This window comes from Melopsittacus undulatus, chromosome 4 (assembly GCF_012275295.1).
Source record: "Melopsittacus undulatus isolate bMelUnd1 chromosome 4, bMelUnd1.mat.Z, whole genome shotgun sequence".
Classification (NCBI taxonomy): Eukaryota; Metazoa; Chordata; class Aves; order Psittaciformes; family Psittaculidae; genus Melopsittacus; species Melopsittacus undulatus.
In genome coordinates this window covers 46680887-46708281 of record NC_047530.1, presented here as the reverse complement: position 1 = coordinate 46708281, position 27395 = coordinate 46680887, and the positions used below count along the sequence as shown (strand labels likewise).

Genomic DNA, 27395 nt, shown 5'->3' with positions numbered 1-27395 from the left:
CAACAGTTGTAGCTGGGTTGAAATAATATAACATATATATAGAACTTACATAATATATATATATAACTGATTATACAACTTATATATAACATATATAACTTATCATACAAGTTATATATATGACTTATATAACTTATTATATAACTTATGTATAATTGAGTGAAGATGACACCACACAATATTCTAACCAATGTCTCAATCAGACATTGCTCATCAGTAAAGATGACATGGCACTGGTGAGTCTGAAGAGTAAATGTGGTTCTGCAGTTAATTCTTTCAGACATAACTGAAAGTAAAATAGTATGAATAATGTAATTAGTGACAATCGCTTATATGTTGAAAACAGTATTACAAAGTCTGACATGCTGCAACATGGTATTTGGTACATTATGGTATAATGGAATTTTTTACATTTTCATTTTGCTTTAACTTCAATTTTAATTAAATGTAAATTTTAAATAAATTTTAACTGAATTTAAAGTAAATTCATCCCTTGCATAAACAGATATAACTGCTACTGAGCTACAGTATGGATGTCTCTGACAGGTAGAAACGCAGTTCCTAAAGGCAGTGCTTCCAAATGGAGGCTTTCTCTGTAAAGCTCCACCTTTTACACAATCACAGCTTAGTCACTTGGAAAAATGTCTGTTTTCAGAAGAAAAAGGAGTTGGAAGCCACAGGTCAGAGACAGTATAAAAAGGCCTTTTAAAATTCCCTGTCATCAGCTATGTCTTAAACCAAACAGTTATTTTTTTAGAAAATGTCAAATGAAGTATGACATTGATTTTTGTTTACTAAAACATAGTACAAATTATCCAAGAAAAGTAAATTACAGTTTATTAGAAATAAGTGAAGAGAAGGAACTGAAAGAGAAACTTACACTGTCTGAGACCAGCAAGTCAATTTTTTGACAGTCATTAGCTGATGGAAGGAACTAGACCTTCATTTGTCTCTAGGATACTGGACTATATTCCTTTAAGCACAAAGACAGGAGCAGAAGCATTTTCTTCCTGCTCATGTTTTGGGTAGCAAGGCTTTATTCTAAGGTCCATTTTTTTTGTTGATGCTTGCACCAGCACTGATTAGAAGAGCCAAAAGGCTCATTTAATGTGTCCCTGGATTTAGGCTATTAGCAATGATATGTGACTTCTATGAGGTATTCCAAGTTGATCACCTGCTTGGTAGCTTCCAGCTTCTAAGCAATTTCTGATAAAGCAGACAGTCTATATTATGTTCTTCACATTCCTCTAAAATGTTTTAAAGATGACAGGTTCTCATAAGCTAACTGCAGTTCATTTTTTGGGGATGTGTAGTGTCCAGCTTAAGATTCTAATGTGTTGATCTCTTTAGTCAATTTAATGAGGAAAACCTAAATTTATGATAATGTGGCTTCAGCAGGAACAACCAATTGGTAAACAATTTTAGAAAGCTAAGGATATAGCAGATTGATCCAATAATGAGTAAAGAAACTTGTTTTTCTAGTACGCAAAGTAAGTGTTAAGCTATAATTCAATCCTCCAACTTTTTGTTATAAAAACAGGCTGATTAACTTCAGTGAGGATCCTGACATGAATGAAGTTTTTGGGTACTAGCCCACCATAGGTTTTTCATTACCTTTCAGTCTGTATTTAATTCCTATAAGAATCAAACTATAGAAACTCATTTTTCTGTTTGTTAATGGAGAAAATGACAGGTGGTACACTCTCCCTCTGTTATCACTCCTGCCCCTTGGGCCTGTCTGTGATAGCAGGTAAGTTCTGTAAATTAATCTATATTATTAGGCCATCCCCCTAAATAAGATCTCGCATACAATTCTACATGTGTTTTAGAAAAATGTGTTTAGAGATTTCATGAGCATTCCAGTTAGCCTGCTCTAGAGATGATCAGCACGTTAATGGAAAAACAAGTATGCAGGTATGACTGAAGAATCTTAACTGTGATTTCCCTAGAGCTGTACTCTGCTACTGCCGTCAAGTAGGTTTCTTCCTAATTTGCTGTATTTTTAAAGGGAACAGACTTGATGGATAAAGATATTTGCTGCTACTGGTGAGTAATGTAACCATTCTTGGTATTAACAACTTCAGTGTTACTAATGCTGTGGAGCCATGTATGTCTACAGTGCACTGGTGCGTAAGAACTTAACTGACAAGGCAATGTTATTTAATTGACAGAATAAAAATACCATTTCCTTCTGTATGGCAACAACCTGTAAAATCTGTGCTCCAAGCTCTGTACTGACAGACATCTAGTCAAGCCTGCCTGTGAGCATGCATGTGTCTCAACTTCCCAAGTGTTTTAAAAACAGTGCTCACCAATCTGGTAGGCCTGTCTCCGCAGTGTTCTGGAAGCTCTGTGTCCCTTCTTCTTTAAAAACATCTGGCTTCCTGAGGGTAAAGGAAGCAGAAGGGGTATAATAAAGAGCTAGGGAAGGAGAGAGGCTCCTGGGGTGAAAGGAATATTCTGTGCCCAGCTATGTCCCCCTTAGTGGCTCTGAATATTCAAAATCATCATGGGAAATGCTTCCTCTCTGCAATGCCAGCCGACAGAAGAGACAGGGAGTGCATGGGAACACTTTTCTGTCATAGTTTTGACAGGGTTCTCACAAGGATGAAGACTGAAGTTGTGGATGAATTTAGGCTCAACTGGGCATGCCAACAACGCATAGTTCATCTTTTCTTGCAGAGTCTATGGAGAAACTTTTTTACTCTTGACTTGCAGGCAAAACAAAATGAAGCATTAAACACTGACATTTTGGAAGGAGGACCACAGATAATAATGTGAAAATATCTGCAGATGTGACCTATTGAAACATTTTTACTCAAACTTTCTAGCTTCTTATTCAGGAAAGGGTGTCAAGGCATATTAAATGTCACTGTCTTGACTACAAGGGGAATGGGCTGTATTTATCCTAATTTTATATCTCTATGGTCAGTAAAGATGCCACTTCATTCACGAGAAACTTCCATACTGAGCTATCCTGCCCCAAGAGATAGGATTAGAAAAAATGTCCAAAACCAAGAAAGTTACTGCTGTCAGGATCTTATTTAAAATTAAGTTTTGCTAAGAATTCCTATTTTATAAAGACAGCATTTCCTTTTACATACACTTCTTCCAAGCCAGTTTCACTGGGAAGAAATAATCATTAAATAGTGTCCTTTGTAACAGAAATATGAAATAAGCTGAAATCTGGCTAGATACTCTTAAATGTAGGACAAATAAATGTAAAATGTAAAACATCTTCATGACACAGATTTATAAATGTCTCTTAAAATAAAACCCTAAAAGAAGATGTTCAAGATTGAAATAGACCAGGTCATGACTTGTCATTGTGCAACTCTTGAGCCCTTCTTTTCAGCATGCTGGACTGTTAACAATAACAAAGTCAATCTCCCTCCACAGTCCCCAGCACAGGCTCAGTTCACCCTGAACATAGCAGATGCTGTCTATCATTTAGGTTGGACCAGATGATACTTGATGATACTTCAACCTTGCATTCTACGATTTGATTCTGTGATCATTTCAAAGATCACTTCCGGCCACACAGAGATCTTGTCTGACTGAGGAATGTGAGGAGAAGACTGGGCCTGCATGCTGCACTATTCTTACACTGTCACGCATGCACACAGACACTGCTACATGAAGTCTAAAATCCTCTTTATCATCTTCTAAATCCTTGCCTGGTTTCTCCTCATATGTCTTCACGGAAATGGTATGTCAGATCAGATGCATACTAATGTTGTTTGGGAGTCATGGAAAAATGTTAAAACTATTCAGGTTATAAGTTTAGGTGTCTATATCTTTCTGATAGTTTTCCCAAGACACCCACTTCCTCAAGTGGCTTCAGTCCCTTATTTGTTCTTCTATTCACTGCCAGAGAACAAAGTTAGTCTTTGTTTCTCAAATAGGGTCACTATGTCAGGAAGTGACATACTAAAGACTTTCAGATTTCAGAAGTGATCCCAGATTCTGGTTTACTCATCAGCATTACAAACAGGATTCTCAAAAATCAACAACTTTTTCCAGCAAGGTTCTAAATCCTAAAAGTACTCCGATTCACAATATTCCTCTCCCAGAAGACAGACTGAAACTACAGATGTTTCTAAACACACGGAATTACAGAGATAAGGAAATCAAAAGCATCTTATTGAAAATTACAGAAAGTTTACATTCATTTGAGCATCGCATATTAAAATACCCAAAGCTCTGAATGGTACTCTGTCTTTAAAGATAACTGTTGCTGCGTTATTTCTTCTGATACTGGTCTTCTGAGTTTGTGCTTCTACTACATATTACCCATTAGTAGAACATGAAAATTAATTTAATTCTCCAAAGTAAAGAGTTCAGAGATTATTTGTGAGCAGGAGAAATAATTTTGATAAGTCTATCTGATTTGGTACTTATCAAAATTTGGGACACTCCTTGAATTTCCTTCTGTTTGAACTGTATATCACATTGAAACAAATATCCAATCTTGCTTTTAAATGAGCTTCTATCAAAGCATTTAATATAGTTTCCTATAAACTAATTACTTTCACTGTTTACAGCCTGAAACGCTCTAATATCGAGCCATTGCTACTGTATAGAAACTTTATTCAAAGTTTATTCTCCATGTGGTTCAGTATTATTGGAATGTAAACAGGTCATTATGTAAGATATTTGTTGAACTAAACAGTCTGATACTGTTGGAACATATGGTCCATCTTTCTACCACTTAAAAAATATAATGTTTCTTCTCTGAATTCTTGTTACGTTCTTTTCCTGGGAATACAAAGGTAAGATCAAAAATAACCTTTTAATTCTACAGGAGATGTAGCTCTTTATACATATGCTAGAACCTATATTCAGCAGATTTCTTGCTACTATTCTCAGATCTTCTATATCTTTACTTTTTAGGATATAGTCTTCTATCCTGTAAATCTTACTTACATTATTTAGTTATATTATCCATATATATAATAAACCATACTTGGCTGTATGAATGCTGTACTAATAAAGTTTTCTAAGTGATTCATGTTGCTGAAACAGTGAGCCATCTTCAACATTCACCACTTCTTTGATCTTTCTGTATTTACTGCCTTTATTAGTTTATTTTCTTCTAGGGTATTAATAAAATGTCAACCTTGAAAAATTTCTTAGTAACTTGGGAACCCAAATTCCTATATATGGTCTAGATATAAAGGATGTTGAATGTAGTTTAAGTGAATAATATTTTGGTTTCTAGAGGCTGAAATTCTCTTCTAAACAGAACTTATGTCTGCAAGAATTTTTTTAAATGTTAACACATGTCTCAAAAACAGAGTCGTTTTTATTTCTCTCCAATAAGTAGTTACAGATTACCTCTGTTTCCAAATACAGGAGGATTTTCACAGTATTCTGTCCTCTGTTATTTGATTTTTAGTGTCATGTTCTACTACCGTGATTCTATAAATGCTAATTCAGGAAGAAGTTTATGCTTGTGTTGAGGACAATCAGGAGAATGACACATTGTGCATTAGCTTTGCACCTGTCACCTCTATGGCATAAAGTTTTTTTACCTGTCACACTATGTAGTTTCCTGCTGGTACAGAAGACCCCCTGGGCCTTGCACTGGCCCCTTTCACAGCTTCTTTTTTCCACCTCTGTTTTGACTCAAACATTTCTTTGTTTTTTCTGAATATGTGCATTACATGAGATGACAACTTATCTGAAGCTGGCCCTAATGATTATCAAGAGTTGTGACAGATATTAAACATTTCTGCTTGAAAAGAAGAATATTCTTCTAGACAGGGCACAATGAAAGAGAAGACCTCCATGTTTGAATCACCTTCAAACCACTACCAAGTGCCACTGGATTCATCAGGCTCTGATCATACTTTATAACACCATCATTCTTTGAGCAGATCTGGAACTGAATTCACTGTAGCAAAAACTAATCTTGTGACATTTGATTTACAGCCTTTTCTCTGACAAGCCTTTTCTCGCAGTCATTTGTTAAACAATACTACTACTACTAAAAATTCTGTTCACAGTACATTTGATTATACCCAAGTTAGACGTCAAACTGGTGCTTGGAGAGGCTAGGATTCTGTGCCTGCATTCTGTCTATAACTCACTCATATGATAATGCATGTCAAGTTGATATTGCATGAGAACTGTTAGAGTTAGAGCAGTTTCTCTGCTCTTCTCCCTCCACTCCAGATATTCCATCTGAATGACAATACTAGTAATTAAATGCAACCCACACAAGTATACAAGACTTAAACCTCTTTCTGAATGTAAAACATAAAATTCAAGCAGACTAAATCCTGTAATCAGACTGTAGTATCCCTTCTAAAATATGGAAAGACTATTTGAAAGCCTTTATTTTAGGGATATCATACAATAGTGCTGTCACAATAGCAAAGGTGATTTTTAATGAGTTTACCTGTCACTTAGGAGCTCTATTCCATCAAACAATACTGTCAAACAATATGTGATAAAAGAGACATATATAAATGAGAGACTAATTAATTTTAATGTAGAAAAGCTCTCATATGCTGCTGATTTTATAACTATTCTGATAAATTTTAAAGCAACAGAGCAGATAAAGATGCAACTTTCCTAAATTTTTCTTCTATGGGGAGAGAGATATTCTTTCTCTCTCCATTGTGTAATCACAGGCTCATAAGTGAAAATGCATCTGGAAGCAGCTAATGTTATACTTGTATCAGAGAAAAATGATAAAGGAATTAGAAAATACAGCAAAAGTACAGAGAAGGGGAAAATGCACTCACGTAAACAACGGTAAAGCTAAAGGAAACTGAATGCATTACATATGCAATCAAAATTCTTTAGGAAGTTTAATAAAAGAGCTTCTCATAGAAGGAAAACTGTCAAAATGGAAGATGGCTTTCTAAAACAGAGGTCCATGCTATTTTGCTAGGGCTAAACTTTAGAGCTTTAAATAAACAGTGGATACAAAGAACAACACAAATGAAATAATCAGACACACAAATATCCTGATAATTAAGTCAATGGTTCTACAGATCAGATTAAAGATGTAACTCTGATTTTATCAATGGTTTCTAAAGAACCAAATAATTTCATTGACTAAAAGCAAACAAATTAAATTAGAAGCCTTTCTAACTCGGTCTTGTTATATGAGACAACATTCAAAAGCACATTGGAATACCAGTTTTAACTGGCCAACTGTCTGCAATTTTTTGACAAGTTATTCACCTATTCACACAAAGATGAAAGACATGACAGTTAAGAACATCAGAAGGGCTCTTTCCTTTTTTGTTTTTGCATTTGTTGTTTTTGGAGTAGTTTTAGAAATGGAGTAACTTCCATTTCTACTCAGAGATGTGTGCTTTTCAAACAGCTTGCTTTTTACATGCTAAGAACACAAATAGAGAAAATCTTGGCTTCTAGCCAGACGTAGCTTCAGCTGTATCACATTTTCCAGGTTTGTTATATTTTCCTATTGCTCCTAGGATTTTAATTGTAGATCTTACCTATGTGTTTTGAACTTTCTGTTTTCATTTTGAATATTGAGTAATACATACAGGTTATGAGAATGGAAACAAACAATGACAACTCAGAAATTGTTAAAATGTTAAAAAAATAAAGCAATTGTTGGTTTCAATTGAAAATACAAATATTGGCTGAAGTGAGACTTGAGTGGCCAGTTCAAAATGTAACTTCACATATGATTAGTAAGCAAAGGCATTTTTGAAGTGTTCCTAACTACTCTGCAGACACTCACAGACATTCCATGTGCTTCCCCATCCTTTCACTTACTCTGTTTCAATGTGTTTACAACTACCACAATTCCAGGCTGTGAAGCAGCTGCACGAGCTATTTTCTTACCTAAACACCTGTGAAATGCACACTGAACTGAAATACAGGAATACTTATCTCTAAGTTTATCTCTGCAAGTACTACTCTAAAACAATTTGATTATTAGCTCTGTAAATATGACTGACAGAATTCCCATGCTCGTTAAAATCTTGACTGATTACAACAATAATACTGCTCAACTGCACTCCCTATTATGTGCTCTCTCAAACTCTTCTGGTATACAGAGACACTGCCAGTAAAACGGAGTAAAAATTTACTAAATTTAAAATGTATAAGCAAAAAGAAACAGGAAAAAAGAAATATATAACACCCAAGTGTGAAATACGGGAATGAAGAAGTACCTTACAGTGATACTTTCAAAGAAAAAAATTCAGATCTTTAATTTCCCCTTCTGAGAAGTATTGTTTGCTGGTTATTTTTACCACTTCTATTTTTACTACAGGTATTGCAAGCACATAAAATCTTTCTTTTTTTTCACTCTTTAGTTACATACTATACATACAAAACAAACTCCACATACATATGAGCATGAACACACACACACATAATCTATGGTTTAATTCTAGTAAACCATGTAACAGACACTGGAGGCTTGTTCATCTTTTCTATAAACATGCTGACTAAATCACCAAAACTGTACTCTTTGTAAGAGTACGTCTCTTGCATTTGTTCAACATTTGCTTAGTGGCTTTATTACATAACGAAATTATACCATACTTACTATCTAATTTAAATTTGAACTAATTTACATAATCAGATTTTTCCTTTGACTGAAACAGAACTGCAGATGTATTTTGTTGTAAAGGGGACTGTGGTTGTTTAGCCCAGAGTAAAGAAGGCTCAGGGGAGACCTTATCACTATCTATAACTGCCTTCAGGAGGTTATAATGAGGGAGGTGTTGTTCTCTTTTCCTGAGTGATATGAAGAGAGGAAATGGCTTCAAATTACGTGAGGGGAGTTTAGTTTGGATATTAGGAAAAACTTCTGCACTGAAAGGGCTGTCAAGCATTGGAACAGGCTGCCCAGGAGAGTGTTGAGTTGCCATCCCTGGAGGTATTTTCAAGATGCACAGGCACTTAGGGACATGGTTTAGTGGTGGATTTGGCAGTGCTCAGTTAACCATTGAACTCAGTGATCTTTAAGTTCTTATTGAACCTAAATGATTCTATGATCTTATGACTCTAAAAATGATTTGTTATTTATTACTGAAGGCCTTCAAGATTATTTATCTTCACAGATACTCCATGTCTAGGAGATAACAGAAAAAAGTCCTGAAGGCAACGGAGCACATAATCATATTTTTGCACAATGACCTTCAACTCTGGTTGACTTTATAGCAAATTTGAGACTATAACTATTTGGTTAGGACAAGGCCATAGAAAATAAATAAGCTTTACATTCTCATGAACAGTTTCATGAGCTTAGACTCTGTTCTCATAAAATCACCACCTGATACTAGAAACATTAATGGGCAGAAGGTTTTTGATATTTATTAGTATTTGGAATAACAATGGAGTCTTGCCAGGCCAGAGTAGCTGTGCATCACATTCCCTACATGAATACTTCAAATACAACTGCATGTCCTGGAGCCACCATTCGGGTTGGTTCACTATTGTAAAACCACCCAGTGGTTGGCCCATTCACGTACTTTCTGTCAAACCAGAGATGCTTTGTATTGAATCCTGCACAAGCAAGACTCATTTTGAAACAAGCTATTCCCTAGCAGTAACCTTGTTTCACTGCTTGGAAATTTTACCATCAATGAATGTGGAAAGTGGATGCTGAAATTCACAATTTCTCTCTCTTTTTTTTTTTTTTCTTTTCACTTCTTTCAGATCTGGCCTCACTTTTAACTACCTACAAGGAATAACCCTTTCCTCAAAGATGTAGAGGTGAACCTGAACAACTCCCCATCAAACCAAGTCTGTCAGTTGGTTTGATATCCAAAATGAGAAACAAGAAAACTTGTTCAGAGCCTTTGGGGCACAATAAATTGAGGAAATACATTATGCTGAGAAACTCAGGGCATGGATGACAGGCACTGCACAGCCTTGCAAAGGACAAAAGACTGAACACTTCAATCACTCATCCTAGAGCTCTCAACAGGAGACGTTACTTTGCTACCACTGGGAAACAAGAAGCAATCACTGTCAGGTGAACAGAAAGACCGATCACAGCTACTACTCTGTGACAATCAAAGTTGAGACCATTAAAGGAAAAAAAAAATTCACTCTTTTGAATTCTTTGATACATTTCTGGAAATGTTGAGCAACACCCAGCAGTGGGGCCTTCCCCAAAAGACACTTGCTCATCATCTGACAAAATTTGATACTCTAAATTAATTTTGTCATGGAAAATAAACCCTGAGAAAAGCTGTCCTTCTTTATTGGATCAGAAAAAAGTATAGTTGCTGTAGAAATTACTCTTTTTGCATTTTTAAGTACGGTGCTTGTAATGACAGTACAGCAATAAATACAGTTTGCACAGTAATAGATGCTTCAATGAACAGAAGGAAAACAAGATAAACACCAGTCAAGAAAAAAATTATCAAATTATCCCTCTTAATAATAGAATAGACTTATTTATTTCTCTAATGAAAGGGGTAAAACATCTTCAAGATGTGCCCTGTCACAACATTATCACATTGTGACATTTTCTCTGTCTTTTCTTTTTTCCATGGATGCCATAAAGCGCACCACATGAATATGAAGTGACATCTTTACTAACACGTGGTACTTACTTATCTCCTACAATTCCCAAGTTGATCGTTGGATAGCCATGTTCTTGGATTGTAGCTAGGAGAGTTGAACGATTACTGTCCCGAATCTTTCCTGGCAAGAGGTCATCTTCAGGATTCAGTAGCTATAAAACCAGAAACACTTTTCATCAGTCTACTTGCAATACTTTGCACAAATAACAATTTTCTTCTTCATATGGGACAGAATATTAGACACCTATAAAAGCTGCATGGAGACTGCATAGCAGCCTTCCAGTATTTGAAGGGGGCCTAAAGGGATGCTGGGGAGGGACTATTCATTAGGGACTGTAGTGATAGGACAAGGGGTAAGGGGTTAAAACTTAAACAGGGGAGGTTTAGATTGGATATTCTCCTGTATTGGATATACAGGAAATTCTGTACTGTTAGAGTGGTGAGGCACTGGAATGGGTTGTCCAGGGAGGTTGTGAATGCTCCATCCCTGGCAGTGTTCAAGGCCAGGTTGGATGAAGCCTTGGGTGACATGGTTTAGTGTGAGGTGTCCCTGCCCATGACAGGGGGGTTGGAACTAGATGATCTTAAGGTCCTTTCCAAACCTAACTATTCTATGATTCTATGATTCTATATGTAAAGAGATTAGTGAATTTAATTTAATAAGATATATGCTTGTTTAATCCAATCCTCCATGTTGCTTAGTTTGTTTCTATTGGTCCAAGCTTGCAAAACCTTCTTTCTTCTTATGAGCACCTGGCTTCTAATCTCAGACATTAGGAATCAAACTACAAATTTTAAGTTTCCAAGCTACTGCTCCTATTTAAATGCTTCCAAAGGAACCTCATCAATATTGCTAACTAGATTTAAAGGTATTAAAAGAAATTTTAAAGTTCATTGTTTACTTACCAATAAAGATATTTTTTTAAAATACAATAATCTGTATTGGAATAATAGACAGAAGCTTAAACCTTTGTTCTTATACCAATTACTGAATTGGACTAAAATCTTCCTTTCAAGATAGTATCATAGCAATTGCCTTACACACATCCTATATCGTGGAATTTAAACTACAAAACAAACATACATATGTAAACATATTTTACATACAATAGGATATTTTTTGTAGGACACAGAAGGACAACGCAACATTGTCAGGAGGTAAACAATAATAAAAATGCCTATGTGAAAATTACAGCCATAGTATTAGGTAGCAAGGTCAGAATAACTGAAAGTGGAGCATGGCTAAAATTTAATGCTTTGGCTAGCAGCATTACTTCTGTTTCTATTTATAGTGAAGATTTCCATAGGATGTTTAAGAAACCCACCATGTAGGGTTGGAACTAGATGGTGTTAAGGTCCCTTCCAATCTTTACTATTTTATGATCCTATGGTCTTTTTTAACACAAGATACAAATGACAGCGCCCACATCGATAATGGACCCTTTAATGCAAGAACCTTCAGTCATACAGAAGGTACTATTCAGAAAACCATCACCTGCAATCCTTGTGGCTCTTTGGATTTGTTCTTCAATTAGCAGTATGTTTCCTGCACAACACACCCTATTTATGTTAGGAAATCTGGCAAGATTCTGTCCTAGCAAGGCTGGCCTCCTCTGTCACCCACAGTACCCAGTAGTCACAAAGTAACATTCAATGGGGTTGTGGAAGTTGTAAGGACACAGGCAGATTACAAAATTCAACTTATTAAAAGCATCCAAAGTAGTTCAAAATTTAACATATTCAAGCTGTATGGAATACAGCTATGGGGTTTATGTTTCTGTCTGGATTTCAAGTTTATCTCACAAGACAATCAAAATTATAGGTCAAACCACGCTGTCTTTAAACTCAAACTGACTTTATCTCAACCCACAAATTCTTTTGCTTTTGTTCTTCCTGTTCTCTCTCTGTCCTGCTATCAGAAGGAATGAGCAAGCATAGTTGCTTGCCAGGGTCAACTCCTGCATACATAAAATCCCTAAATTAAGTTAATCTTGAATCTGATTTTTCTGCTGTATTTAAAAGAAAGCAATTAGAAAGCTGGTCTGCAGTTCCAGCAATTGCAGATTATATGGATTTCAACATGCGCTACGATTAAAATACTAAGGCACACCACTACAGCAAGGCATTTGGTAGTGCTACTCAGTTTTCAAAGACAGGTTATCTGGTATTTGCACTATATCTACAGAGGAGTGCTGCTCAAAAGGAATTTCTCTTCCAGTCATGACTGGCAGTACAAATTGCCTCCCTGACTACCCCACCAGGACCTCCCTTCCCAGCAGGAGAAAGCAGCTGGCACATGGTTGGATACAGTACCAAATTTTTGGCAAAGACAGTGTGTGAGACTTGTAAGAGACCATTGAGGGAGAAAGCAATGGCACAAGCAGACTATTATGGATTGATCACTCATTAAAATACCTCATGTCAGCGCAAGTTGCAGTTCAAAAAGCAAGTCTGCCTGGGAATAGGGTAGAAGCCACTTTCCAAAACACTGTCACAAGGAAGATACAGTAACTCAGACCTTCATCTAAACATACTTTTCTTACCTCATTCCCTGTGGACATGACTGCAACCACTGGAAACTTGTTAACTTCTACTTCAGTTACTCCAACAGTTGCTAAGAGACCAATCTCTGATGGACCCATGTGTGTTCCTTTAGCCAACACACATTCGCCTCTTTTAATGTCATGTCCTATAGGTCTGAGTGCAGAGAAAAATGAAAGAAAAACAGAATGAGATTAAAAATGTATTTCCTTGATTGGTCCTGCTTCAGGTAAGGAGTGTCCAGGGATGGTTATTATTTTGGTTTTCAAAATGTCAGTACTACCTAGGGTTAAAAAATTGCCATAGAAACCACCAGGCCTTCAATTCCTTACAGAGATATTTTACTGTTTATGAAGGAAGCTGTTACAGACCTGATATCTTGGCCTGGTCGAGCCTGCACCAGGATTCGAACCTCTAGCTCTTCAGTACCCTACAAAAACAAGGAGATCAAATATGGTCAGCTGGGTTATTCAGAGAAGATTAACTACCTTTAACTTCTCAGAAGTCTGCACATCTTATGGTGCTCATTACACTGAGACTGTATGGTTTAAATATCATCACTGTTCTCCTGATCCGTGTGTCAAGACTGTAATACAATGTGTGCTAAAATGGAACTGCTTTCTAAGAAGTTCTGTCTTCGATGAGCTCACCAGCATTGAATATATAGTTTTACCTTCCTTTATTTAATGATCTCTGCACTTATTTATCTTTCTTATATTATGTCCTATGTTTGTCTGTTGATCTGGTATATCAAGCAGTTTCTTTCTATTTCTCTCACCCAACTCAATGCACTCCAACAATTTCAAAGATGACATTTCAAAGAGACCATTATTCTGACAGGCAATATACCACTACATCTACAGAAAGACAGGAAGATGCTATATGCACTAGGTGTTTCAGGATTTTCACGTTGACTCCTGCAGTGGAAACACCTACTTGAGAGCCTTGTACAAATCAGAGTAAGTCTGATTTGACCACGTTTTTCATGAGGTTAAACCACAACAAGAGAGAGTGGCTTTAAAAGTCTGATTTCTACTTTAATATTTATCCTTATTACTTCAGAATTTCAATGGTTTGTTCACTCTTTCAATGCAAATAAGTGCAAACAAATGGCGCATGACCTATATTGTTAACATTTGATTTAAATGCCCTGTGAGTGGGTTGATGATACATATGCTCAGCTTTGACTGCTAGTCTGTCTGTAGCACTAAAACAACAGTTGCTTACACTGGAACAGATTTTGTTTTTACATTATCATGTAGTGCTTCATACTTACAGTACCTCAAAGTTATAAATCAGAAACTAATATTACAAGACAAACAGGCACATCATTGTCACTTGGAATTTTTACAGGAATTATATTATTGCATAGAAAACTGTGAAACACCACTTTTCTTAAAGATGCATTTTCTGAGTTCAAACTAAGTGCTATAAACGAAAGGCCCCAAAGTTAAAGTTAACGAATGTGGTGCTATGTTCAGATTGTGATTCTGTCTATCTACTGTGAAAATGGATAAATGAAACCAGGAAATGATCAAAAACATCAACCCTGAAAAACCTTATTTCTTACTTTACCACAGCATTTTCAAAATACATTTTAAATGCAAATTCTTTTTCTTTTGTACCTGCTCCCCTTGTTTAAGAGAAGAGAGTATTTTTGGCTGCTAATATCCAAAATGGCTGTGCTGATGCCCAGTGTGTCCTCTTACCTCCCTTATTCACACCTGAAACTCTAGAATATGATTTAGATTGAGATGAAAATCTGAGGCAACAGTTAGACTAAGTATTATTTTATTTTTACAACTCTGGGGGGTGCTTGGACAGTCATGAAATTCCAGATTTTCCATATTTTTGATATCCAGGAAGTTTCTAGGGAACAAAGAGCATACATTTGAGTAATAAAAAAGGTCCTGTTTAGGACTCCTGGATTAGAGGAAACAAGTGGAAAAAAACATTTTTTAGGAATTTAGTAATCCCAGGTTTGAAAAGCACAGTGGAAAGTGACTGTGGAAAACATGGTGATGTGCGATTATTATTTATGAAACTGACAGGTACCCCAGAAAGCTTTAGGAATACAAGAGAATTAAAGGTGGTTAGTGGTAAGGCTTGCCAGGAGGTATCACATCTTCCATTTGATGTGTGTCAGGCAGCATTTTTCTTGCTGGTTATTAATATATTTTCAACTACATCTGAGTGGTTTACTTTGATGGTTGTTAACAGCCAGCACCCACGCTGATATACTGATGCTCAATCTTGATATAGGATCTAACTATTGTTTTGGTTGAACACATTTGGCTCATTTTTCCTACAAGGTGACATAAAAACTCAAAATGAAAAGGATGTAGACATGTTTTTGCAAGGATCTTTTTTAATGATTGTGCATTTGGAAAACTGATGAAAATATATCTTCCCGCTGGATAGATGCAATTCCTTTCAGACCCGTGACTTCGGCAGTCATTTGGGGAATGCTTGCTGTGATATTTAAGTACTGCTACTGCAACTAGAGGTCAAGCAGCTCCTTTAAAAAGTACTCTGCATCTTTTCAGAAGAACATTTTTCAGATGTTCAGGATTTCATTTTAGTTAAATCCCAGCTCTGAAGGAATTCTTACCACTAAAAGGAAAATTATTCTTGAAATATGTAGCCACCCAGGCACAAAAAAAAGAAAGAAAAATACCTTAATATTGAAACTATATTAATTATTTATGTACAGGATTAGCAGAGTGGCATATTCAGGGACAAGTGGACAATGAAGGGTACTATCTCCCACTTACAGGCAGAAAAAGGAAGCTGAAGGTGGCCGACCATTTGCTGAAAATCTCAGTTTAAGTGAATAACCAAATAATCTGTTCTCACATGCACAGGAGAACATGGACAGAAAAAGTATGATCTGGGAGGAGAGTCATCCAAAGAAGTAGAAAATATCAGGTTATGATGTATGTTGCTCTGCAGCATGACAGTCCTCTCATGATAAGGTGGGCAACAGCCACAGAAAACTTGCTTAGTAAGGCTAATGGAATGATTAACAAGCATGGAATGCAATAGTATATTTTACAGGAAGATATAATCTACACATATGCGTCTGTACCTCAAAGCAGGACTGAGTTTCTTTCTAAAGAAGGTCAGCCTAGACAACTTGCTGACCTCAGATGTAAAAATCTATGCCTTAACAGTAATAAGGCGTAAGAAAGGATCTTGAGAGCTTTTGTTGTCTTCATCAGCTTTGAACACTAGAATTGACCTGCTTACACCCCAGCTGCAATTGCAATGCTAGCATAGAGCTATGGTGAAGCGGAACAACTTGTCAGAAGAGCAGCAGAAGAGCAAAGGCTGATTTGAGCAGAGAACCATGCACATACTTAATTCCAAAACTGAACTTGGAAGCTGTGTCAAAAGAGACTATCTTCTTGCCTTAAAATGTGTCAAATGGAAAACATGACAATGGTGTCCTGAAGTCACAGCTGGGTAAGGTAATCATTCAGAAGGAATTCTCTGAACATGAAGTCTAAGATGGGCTGTTTGGGATAGAGCTGTCTACAGACAGGTCATGTACTTCATCAAAAAATCCCATTTTACTTTGTTAAGACAACGGTGTGTCAGAATTACTATTATTTTCCCTGGCCATGGCAGGGGAGTTGGAACTAAATGATCTTAAGGTCCTTTCCAACCGTAACTATTCTATGATTCTAGTACTCATTTTTATTGTGGCATTTTCCAGCATCTGTAAGATAGAGCACCAATATGATTTACAGGCATGCTGGAAAATCTGTTCAAGCTAAACAGAGTTAAGACTATGTTCTGAGGTAACATGCACCTTATCCATTTGCTGGTTTTCAGAGATCTTAAATTCAGTAATTTTCTCATTTTAAAGGAGCACAGAGGTATATTGAAGAAGCTTTACTAAAAATTGGGGGGCACTTACTTTGCCTGTTACACAGTAAAACCCCTTAGTTTAAATGTATGCTTTTATTGTAAGGTATGCACACAAGACACATTCTCCAAAATCCACCAAATTCACCTTTGCTGAAATGAGACCAACTCTGATAAAATAGAACCATCTTCATAGCATAATTTAAAATAATCCAAGTTATCCCCTGGATTTTTCAGACTTAAACCAGTTCACTTTCCCACAGAAAATCATATTCCATTTTAATTATAACAGCAGTAATGCTGCAATATAATATTTCAAAGTACAATTCTGGGAACAATATGTATTTTAAGAAAACTTTTCCCTTTCTTACTTGGTGACTTTAGAGGAACTTTAAAAGTCCTTACGTTGCTGAGTTTCAGGATGATCCTGAAATATAAAGATTGCTCTAATGCTAAATGCAGACTCAGCAGAAAAGAAGGAGATACTTCTGGCTGCTATTACTCTGTATTTTAAAATGCAATTACTCTAGGGACACAAATTGGACTGTAGTTATGGATCTCCAGGAGGCATGCGACTTTCACTCAAATCATGCTCCCAAATACTTTGGTGTCAGCATTCAACAGCTGTGATGAAAAATCAACATCAAGACAGGTAGGTCTGTGGTACTGTTACCACAGCCTGAAAAAATGAGTAGAATTGCCACTAGGAACTGATGTGAAATTCCTCAGATTTCTGAGATGAACAGAAGAGCTTTCCTGCAGGACCATCATATTTACAGGATTGTATCATGAGCCATTTTATATTGCACACAAAAGAAAAAACGATTTTTAACTCGTGACTCACATCATCTGATTCCCTGATGAGCTCTGTATCTTCCACTTGCACCACCGCATCAGCACCACATGGAATTGGAGCACCGGTTGTCACACGCATTACCTGACCAGGCATCACTGTCTGAGTTGGCTGAAAATTAAAAAAAACCAAAAAACCTGAAACCATTTCAACTTTATGAAAGAAATCTGAAGAACTAAAGTTCTTATTTCTGCTGTGGCTCTGGATATACTGCTAGTGATATCGACAGGTATAAACTTTAAGGTACTTTAAGATCATTAGGTCATTTCTTCAGATCTGACTTCTTTTATATCATCAGATACTAGGTGGCTTCACATTTCTCCCCTTTGTATCACAAGAACAACTTTCATAAGCAGCAATATACTGGTACTCTGGTTGGCTCAGAAAAATAACTGGCTTAGATATATAACAGATGGTGACCTTCTAGAAACTCACATGAGCAAAAACCAAGTAGTTCTCCATACATAAATATTTTGCAGAGTATTCTGGTCCTCAGGGTTGAAATTTCTTTGCTTTGGTTTGGTTGCATTTTTGTTCTGTTTTATTTTACCAGCACACTATATGTAAAACCCCAGCAGCTTATAAGTAATGTAACCAGTGGCTTCATTTTGAAGTGTATTTCCTTATACTGAGAGACAGCTCAACACTAATTAACACAGAATACCTGTCTTTGTAAGGGTGAGTTTAGCAAAGCTGCAAATTGATAATATTCTACAATTCTGTAAAGTCACAGTACATTACAAAGTTTCAGCAGAAGTAATACAAAGAATAAAAAATATCAGAACATGATAAGACAAATTATATGGTTTTAATAAAATTCTCACCAGGCAGCCTATTTTAATACACATTTTTCAAAATCCAGGGTAAAATTTGGCCATATTTGATTATAAGAACTTAAGAAATAATTACCTGAAAGAAAATCTTTCTAAAAAAGAAGCTGGTATAATGATTGAGATTTCATTGCTGGAATGATTGTTTGGTCCCTGAAGCACTTCAGGAAGCCCATCTTATTTAGGCGTTACTGTTACTAGTGAACATGTGCTACACACAGATCTACACAGCTGTGATCAGACCAACATATTCTCTACATATCACACTCATAATTCATGTGCAGATTGACTCTATATTCCATATGCAGCACTGGAGTTTGTCCAGGACTTCTCAGACTACAATTAGCACGTATTTGATAGCAACCCACGGACCTGAAATACTGCCTGCCGTCATTTACTCCATGACTTGTGACAGGAGGCTGTTAGACATTTGCAAATTCTAGATCAGTGACCAACATTTCAGCTGCACAAAGCTGTGACCGCCTTTCTCATTCTTCTACTCCATTTTAGTACTGTCATAACGTCTGAAGTATTACTTTGAAATGTGTGTATTTCAAAGACTGGTCACACTGAGACAGAAGCCCCAGAGTGAGAAGCCCCAGGGACAGGTTAGAAACGGTTTGTATCTAGTTTACCACAGTATGACAGTGACCTATGTATCCCAAGAAAGAACTGAGCCTTGAGCTGACTGAATCCTGACCCTGTTCTATGGGTAACAAAAATGTAACATCCTTTGGGAAGAACATAAATAAAATCCTAACTAAAAAAAAAAAAGAGGAAAATTCACACTTGCCATATGTCACGGTTACTGTGCTTTTAGGGCAAGATTCATGTTATCCTGAAGTAGGTATCTAAACCAGATGACATAAAAATCACACTTTTTTAAAAAAAAGGTACTTACTTCTCACCACAGACTATGCAAGGCGCTATGGATGAACAGCTGAAACAGTGCCAGTAACTGGAGACACTTAAAAGTGAGGATAATCTTGTCTAGTGTGTTATTTTGATTTTTATGAAAAAAATATACAAATTTGCAAAAGGCAAATCTTACACCTCGGATTATGGGAGCTCTTTCGCATATTGATGTAGGTATAGTCTACAGGTACGTTACAAAAAACTAAAATTGGTTTGGACTTACTAACATATTGATGACTTTAGTGACAATTTTCAGGGTATATTGTATAAAAATATTCTCCCATTTAAAATGCACTTTTTGGGCATCAAGAATCACAAAGAATACAAAATGTCAACAATTCTGCCAGAAATCATTGTCTATGGTGATAAAAAGTGCTGTAACTACCCATGCTCTTGAAGTTTATTACTAGATGAGTTAATTTTTTTGAGATGTAATGATGTGAAACATTTAATTCATGATACAGTAAGAGCTGCTTTTAGAATTGGTTGTGTTGCTCATATGCTTAATTTCCATTTTTTTTTCCTTTGAGAATTTGATCAGCTTAACTTTATAAACAAAAGTCAACCATAAGATTTGTGTGTGAATCTCCAGGGCTGTGTTCTTTTGTGCTAGAGAATATGAAGATAAATAAATGATTGCTTCTCAGAAAGCATAATAACATATAACAATTTCACAGTTCTTTTACAGGCCTCAGAGATCTCTCACTTACCTGGAATAGGGCACTATTGGGTTCTGCCTTTTGCCTTCATCACTGATAATTTATTTAATCCCAGTCACTTGAATAAAACCCAGATATAATCTACTGAGCACAGCCCCCATCTGACATTTTCTCTTGCACATATTACACCTCTCCTGTGTGACTTCCACTGACCCATGCTCCTTTCTGTAAAAAGGCCCAAGTTAATAGAATGTCTGTTTCCACCCTGTATTGCAGCTGATTAGTCACGGCGGCTCTTACATCTTTCGAAGGTCTTCCATGAAATGCTAACCTCCAGCTATGTAAGTGTTCAGGAAGACAACCACTGTGGTTGAGTTTTTCACACAGAGGCCATGTGGATGGTTCATGAGTAGAACTCTCAAATGTGCCCTAGCCTCCCTGTGCTGGAGAGAGTCTGAAAGGTTTCCTCAATACAAAATAAAAAGTGGTTGTTAATATAAACGCAGCCACCTAGAAATGGAAATCGGAGAATAATACACAATTTACAAATTGATACCGAAATGTGCAGTTTGGTTATAAGACCTCTCTGCAAGTCTCAGTCCTGTTTTCTTCCTCTCTATTTAGCATTTACATAACCTTTTTCCCTACAGGAGGAGCCAAATCTAAACCTATTTTGAACTCCCTGCTGTGAATCATTCTGTTAATTGGTCTGTAACATGAAGAGCAGAATGTTGCTGCTGAGAGTGACTGAAGGGTGAAATGAGACCGAGGAGCCTTCCAAGGCTATAAATAATTCCTTGGGAAGCAGATGAACCTGAAGATGTGTTGGCTCAAGAAAAAAACATTGACCAATTATTCAGAGGTCAACAGCCTCATTTTTCTAACTTGCCAATGGTATTTTCAGAATTATTCTCTCTCTGCTAGCCTCCTCCACCCAGTTTTTGTTCCTTGCCAGAGAGGTTTCCTATTCCTAGTTATCTGGGAGGACAGACTGTCCCTGTGGAGAACCATTTGTGAACTGAATTTTGTAGGAGGGAAGCAAGCTCCCACTTGCCCTTTTATTCTTTGTACAAACCTGCTGAACTCATTAGGATTTGAAACCCTTTAGGTCTGTGGGCAGTCTTCCCCGTTAGACACAGCTTCAACAGTCCTGTTTTTCAGCATCACTGTGCTGTTGTATTTTCCGACTAGCAAAATGATAATATTGATGACAGCTGAATAAGGATAGGAGTGATAATTCTGCAGGTTACTCTGCTAGCTCTTGGTATTTTATAGTGACCATGAAGAGGGTTGTATGAATAGTTGTCAGTCTTTTGGATTCTGGACTAATGCCTGGAAATGCAGATAGAAGGGCCAAAAATCCAAGGCAGGTAAAAAACCTGCAAAATTCATTAGTTTACTTTTTTTTAATATTTAGAGTAATTTTATGTATTTTGTATAACATATTCATTAATCTAAGTTCACATGAATATCAGTATTGAGAAGATGTCCATTATACCAAAGTTTAATTCATGATGATGAATGGGAACTACAGCAAGAATAATTTTCACAGTTCTGAGTATCTATTATGATTTGCCAAAATAAACATCTAATACACAGTTAGAGGCAGTTCAACTCCATTTTTTAAGAAAATGAATAATCCTGCAACTGTTAATACTTCTAAAACCTGAAACAACTTTTAAAATACATCTATTTTACTTGGACTTTTTTGTTTAACAGTCAAAATATCCACACTGTATAATCAACATTAAAACTGACCAATCCTTTGTTTTGCTGTTATTTATTCCCTTTCTCCATCATTTCACATACAATATACAGAATTATAAACTGGGACTTTAAAGAGTTGGAGAAACATTTTGGACTAACTCATGCTCCCCTGAATAGAAGACAGCATGTATAATTAAATTGACAGAATAATAAAAGTGGCTGAACATAACTGATTTTTTTTCCCATTACCAGTATTAATACAGCGATTTAATGAAATGTGCTCTTGAGTTTGAAAACAAATCATAAATTGTGTCTATTCATGAATATTTATATAGCACAGCAGGTCATGAATGGGTGCTGCCCCAACTTGCTCTTAAACTCAATCCACATATGTGCTAAGGTGCACAAACACTTTTCATTTAACAAGCAAAAATCCCCAGAGCAATAACAGAAACCCAGCTCCTGACAGGCTTCCAAAAGTTTGTTCTGATAATTACCTTTCTTTAAAGGCTTTATACAGAATTCTTACACTTTGTTTTGCAGGGATCATTGTGAAGTATGCAAGCGTCTTCTGGAAACAGTAACTGGGCTGATACCCCTTTAAAAATCTGTCAGCAATAAGGGGTTAAATAATGCTTTTCTCTGTGTATGAGTTGTAATGCCACTAGAAACCTTATGTCCTCTAACACTGTACTAGGGCAAAACATTACTGTATACACTTCTATCAGACATGTCAGCACAACACTTGGAAGGATTTTGGGATATCCTTGTTAGTTCCTTATGTAATTGTACTACTTCCCTTTCTGAAATCATGTCCTGAGGCACATAGCAGGAGGGTAGTACAGCTGTGCCCTACTTTATGTCACCCCCAAGAATGCTCAGTTACTGGAGCACTAGTAAGGCTTATAAAAAATACTAAGTATCTTATGAAAGTAAAGTACCTTAAAAAAAAAAAAAGGAAAGAAATTGTGCTCACCTGCTCACCAGCCTGGGATTCCCCTATGATGAATCGATCTCCTGGGCCATCAGCAGCTGTTAAGATGGACAATGCAAATGGTAAAGGCTGAACCAAACAGAGATGACATTAGAAATAAAGAGTAGAAGAACCAAAGAATGATCTAAGACTCAGTTCTTCAGTGTCAGCATGAACATTTCACATGTAAACATTTGCAAGTAATTCACATTTTAGGTCCTTACAAGTTGTGCTTATTATTTTGAAAATTACAGGTTCTATAGTACTTTTAACTGAATATTTTTGGGCAATAAGTAATCAAGTAAAAGCAGATTAGGAGGTATTATAATAATAACAAATAATTAAAAGAGCTCATGAGATTATTTCTATAAATATGTCCATTGTGAACAAATCTTTTTCTTTGTAAAACTAATACAGGGTTATCACATATTTTGTAAATACTGATATTTCCAGATTCTATCTCTGCCTTTGGAGGAAAATGTGGACAAGTGCAATGGTTACAGACTGCACAGATGACCTTATAGGTCTGGCATTTTCTGAAAAGCAATAGGGCTTAAGACAGTGCAACCTGGACTGCCACATTAGAAGTCTTGAGTTGTGCTTCTTTTTGTAACATCAGGAGTTAGAACCGAACCAGATGCCTTATACCTTTCACTGAACACATTCTGAAAATTAAAAGTCTGAGATGATTGATTTAACAAACTGAAAGTCTCCAGGATTTCTAATTTAGCCAAATCTGTACTTTTACAGGGACAACAAAGGTGCCATTATTAACAAAGTTCAAGCTTCTGCCTGCCTCAAAGCTCTTTTGGCAAGTTGCACTAGTGGTATTACATGCTTTTTATTCTGTCCAAGGACAGCAGGCATGCTGCCAAGAGTGTTCAGACAAACTGGGTTCATATGATCATATTTAAATATGTCTTTTTATTAATTTTAAATCTGAAACTGTCAAAAGTTGATTTTCCAGAGATGAAGTCTAATTAGTGACAACCTTTACCTTAGTATCTTCTGTTTATTTCAGAAGTCCTGATATTCAGATAATATTCAGACAGTCAGATAATTCAGACAGTCAGATAACCTTATCATGTTGAGAAGAATTGCTTTCAGGAATCACAGAATCATAGAATAGGTAGGGTTGGAAAGGACCTTAAGATCATCTATTTCCAAACCCCCTGACAAGGGCAGACATGCCTCACACTAAACCGTGTCACTCAAGGCCCTGTCCAAGTGGCCTTGACCACCCCTGGGGATGGAGCATTTACCACTTCTTTGGACAGTCTGTTACAGTGCCTCACCAGCCTCACAGTAAAGAACTTCTTCCTTATATCTAACCTGAACTTCCTCTAAGTCTGCATCTGTTATCCCTTGTCCTGTTTCTACAGTTCCTGATGAAGAGGCCCTCTCCAACATGCTTGTAGGTCCCTTGCAGATACTGGAAGGCTGCTATGAGGTCTCCACGCAGCCTTCTCTTCTCCAGGCTAAACAGCCCCAACTTTCGCAGCCTGTCTTCATATGGGAGGAGCTCCAGTCCCCTGATCATCCTCATGGCCCTCCTCTGGACTTGTTCCAACTGCTCCATGATCTTTGTATGTTGACGACACCAGAACTGCCCGTTCAGTCTATATAATGATTTATCACATTTGTACTCATACATCACCTGCAGATGCAGATCCATACATACAACTCTGCAGATGAGGATCTTTGGTACTTAGTCAAGTTTTGACTTAAATTGAAAACCCTACCAAACAGCTTAATCTATAAGCTTTAGAACAAACCATAAAATAAGAAAGTGGAGAAGGACCCTTGAACTACTTGTCCTTATAATGCATATGACACTACTGAATACAGTTGTCAGACCTTCCCTGAAAAAAATATCCTGGTATAATCCAGCAGAAGAAAACAAAAAATAATCCCTAATAGCTGAATTATTTTAGACCTGGTAAAATGCTACTGAGTTAGATTTTATTCCCCCATTAAAAATGATATGGAGAAAAAGTTTATAGGTGATGAGCAACTGATATACCTTCAAAGAAGTGGAACAGGTTTTGGGCAGACAGTTCTATGTGACTGAAAACTAATTCTTTTTTTTTTGGTCAAAAATTTCCATTAATGTTGTCAACATTATCTCTGCCTACAAGCATTGTTTCTCATATCTTGAGATAACAGGTTTACTCGACTAGGCTAGAACAGAACAAAATAATTCAGTTGGAAGAGACCTACAGTAATCATTTAGTTCAATTGCCTGACCAATTCAAGGCTGACCAAAAGTTAAAGCAAATTATTAAGGGCTTTTTCCAAATGCATCTTAAATACCGACTGGCTTGAGGCATTGACCACTTGTCTAGGAAGCCTATTCCGGTGTTTGATCACCCTCTCAGTAAACAAATGCCTCCTAATTTCCTGTCTAAACCTCCCTTTGCACAACTTTGAACCATTCCCACACCTCCCACCACTGGATCCCATGGAGAAGAGATCTGCACCTCCCTCTCCACTTCCCCTCTTCAAGAATCTGTAAAAAGCAATGAGGTCACTCCTCAGTCTCCTTTCCTCTAACCCAGACAAACCCAGAGTCCTTAGCTGCTCCTCATAGGACATGCCTTCCAGCTCTTTCACCAGCTTTGGTGTCCTCCTCTGCATTCATTCAAGTACCTGCCTGTTACTCTATTCAAATCCACCACCAAAAATTAGGATCTTTTGTGTTGGTTCTGGCAGAAGTTGTTGAAGATGGCGATTGTAATCATTCTGCTTATTCTGTGTATTTAGAATCATTTACTGAGATTGTACTTGTGCTTTCCCTTTGTAGCAATCATATCGCAAGACAGCATTTGCCTGATCCCAAACACTTTGTCAGTTAGCATTCTAGTCAGAGATTCCTTTCTTAGCTTTTCTCAGCTTTATATTACCTGAATTTTAATCTGGCTACATCTGGTCCCTTGCCACTATTACTGGTCTGCTTGCCTCTCACACACATAGATGACAGCTGCAGTCAAACTCATCTTGTAGACCTGGATTTTTATTTTTATATCAAATCGATAGGAAAGCTATTGGACTACAACCATTGCCTGGCTTTGCAGACAGTCTATTTCATGGACAGTTGTTTTCCATTGTTTCAGCAGCCTTCAAGACAGTTGTCTTGCACATAATAAGCAATGATCTGAATAAAATCTCAATCAAAATAACCATTGCTGGATCCAAACCAGGTGAACCAACATGTTACAAAGTGGCTTTACAGACACTATATGTCTACAAAGTGAGACTTTACCTCTGACAGCGTAGCCGTCTTTTACAGATGCTGGAAATGGCGGTAGATTATCTTTTGCGTATACATCTTGTGCAAGGACCCGGCCCATCCCATCTAGAAAAGACAAAAAAAGAGAACAGACCACGCTCCATGTCATTATGGCTAGAGAAAGGGAAAAGAAACCTGTGAAAAGCAGCGAGTTTTGATAAATGAAATGTATGTGTACGGGACATGAATAGATCTCTTGGGTTTTTGATTTCTGTCTCTACATAAATGAAAAAAGACTGGAGTCTGAAAGTACTGATGAAAGATTTCTTCGGTAAGTCTGTGTTCCTGACTATAGTAAAACTGCTGACAGTAGGTCTGAATGCCAAGTATCCACACTCAGAAGTAACAGCTCTGGATGCCTTTTTCTGTTTCAAGATGAGACAGAAAAAACAAGTATTTGTCTCTTCAAGACAAGTTTTTCTTCTGAGATCTCTTAAAAATACATACTTTCCCATATTTCAATAAAAATATAGTGTTTTTTTAAAAAAAAACCTTTAAAATTTACATTTCAAAAGTTAATTTTGTGTGCAAAAGGTGAGAGGTGATGGATTGAGCCCAGAGGACTCAATATAAACAGTAATGATGGATAAGTTTCCATAAATTGACAAATAAGTTTTGTAATACATTAGCTTTGCCCAATTGCTAGGAGCATTTCTGCTTAATGGAGGGTGAGTGCATTTAAGTGTGAGGATTATTTATGTAAATTTACACTGTTATAGTTCTAAGTATTTTAACATACACTTTCCCTTCACTTAGCAGCTATGACTGATGAGCTGCAATTTGTCTCAGCCTCCCTGTAGAGACTGACAGGAATTACTTTACCCTCAGTCAAGTGTGCACTACTTGTTTGCTTTTATGGCACCAGCAAAAGGGGTTTTTTTTTGTAGTATGATGTGGAGCAGAGTGGAAAATAAATATCTCATCCCTTCATACAGTGGGTGAGTGAGAAAGAATATTTATTATATGTGTAATTAGAGGGACTAGGAAGGGGCACAAAGGTCAGAACTAATGAGATTGGCTTGATTCCAGTATAGTATGTCTATGTGGAGAAAGAAAGCTTATTGCTTAATAGAGGCCACAGCTCTTAGGAGTGTATTGTGGTACAGAAGGCAATATGCAGCCGAAAATATGAAGGAATGAGTGAATGCATGAATATTTCTGCCAGGAGAGTTTGTGTGGATATGTACCTTATGGATTATGATCTTTCAGATATGCCAAAATAGAAA

General features: G+C 36.7%; 1 protein-coding gene across 4 annotated transcripts in view; it reads right to left on the bottom strand.

Annotated features, from left to right (window-relative positions):
* The window catches only part of GPHN (gephyrin), a 286661-nt gene that overhangs the window by 17354 nt on the left and 241912 nt on the right, over positions 1 to 27395 (bottom strand). For all 4 annotated transcript variants that reach the window (XM_031049092.2, XM_005149265.3, XM_034062164.1 and 1 more), the window contains 6 exons: positions 26143 to 26235; positions 22884 to 22939; positions 17788 to 17907; positions 13445 to 13503; positions 13076 to 13229; positions 10563 to 10684 (listed from right to left, as the gene is read on the bottom strand). In XM_031049092.2, coding sequence (XP_030904952.1) covers positions 10563 to 10684; positions 13076 to 13229; positions 13445 to 13503; positions 17788 to 17907; positions 22884 to 22939; positions 26143 to 26235 — 604 coding nt within the window. The remainder of the gene's footprint in view (positions 1 to 10562; positions 10685 to 13075; positions 13230 to 13444; positions 13504 to 17787; positions 17908 to 22883; positions 22940 to 26142; positions 26236 to 27395) is intronic.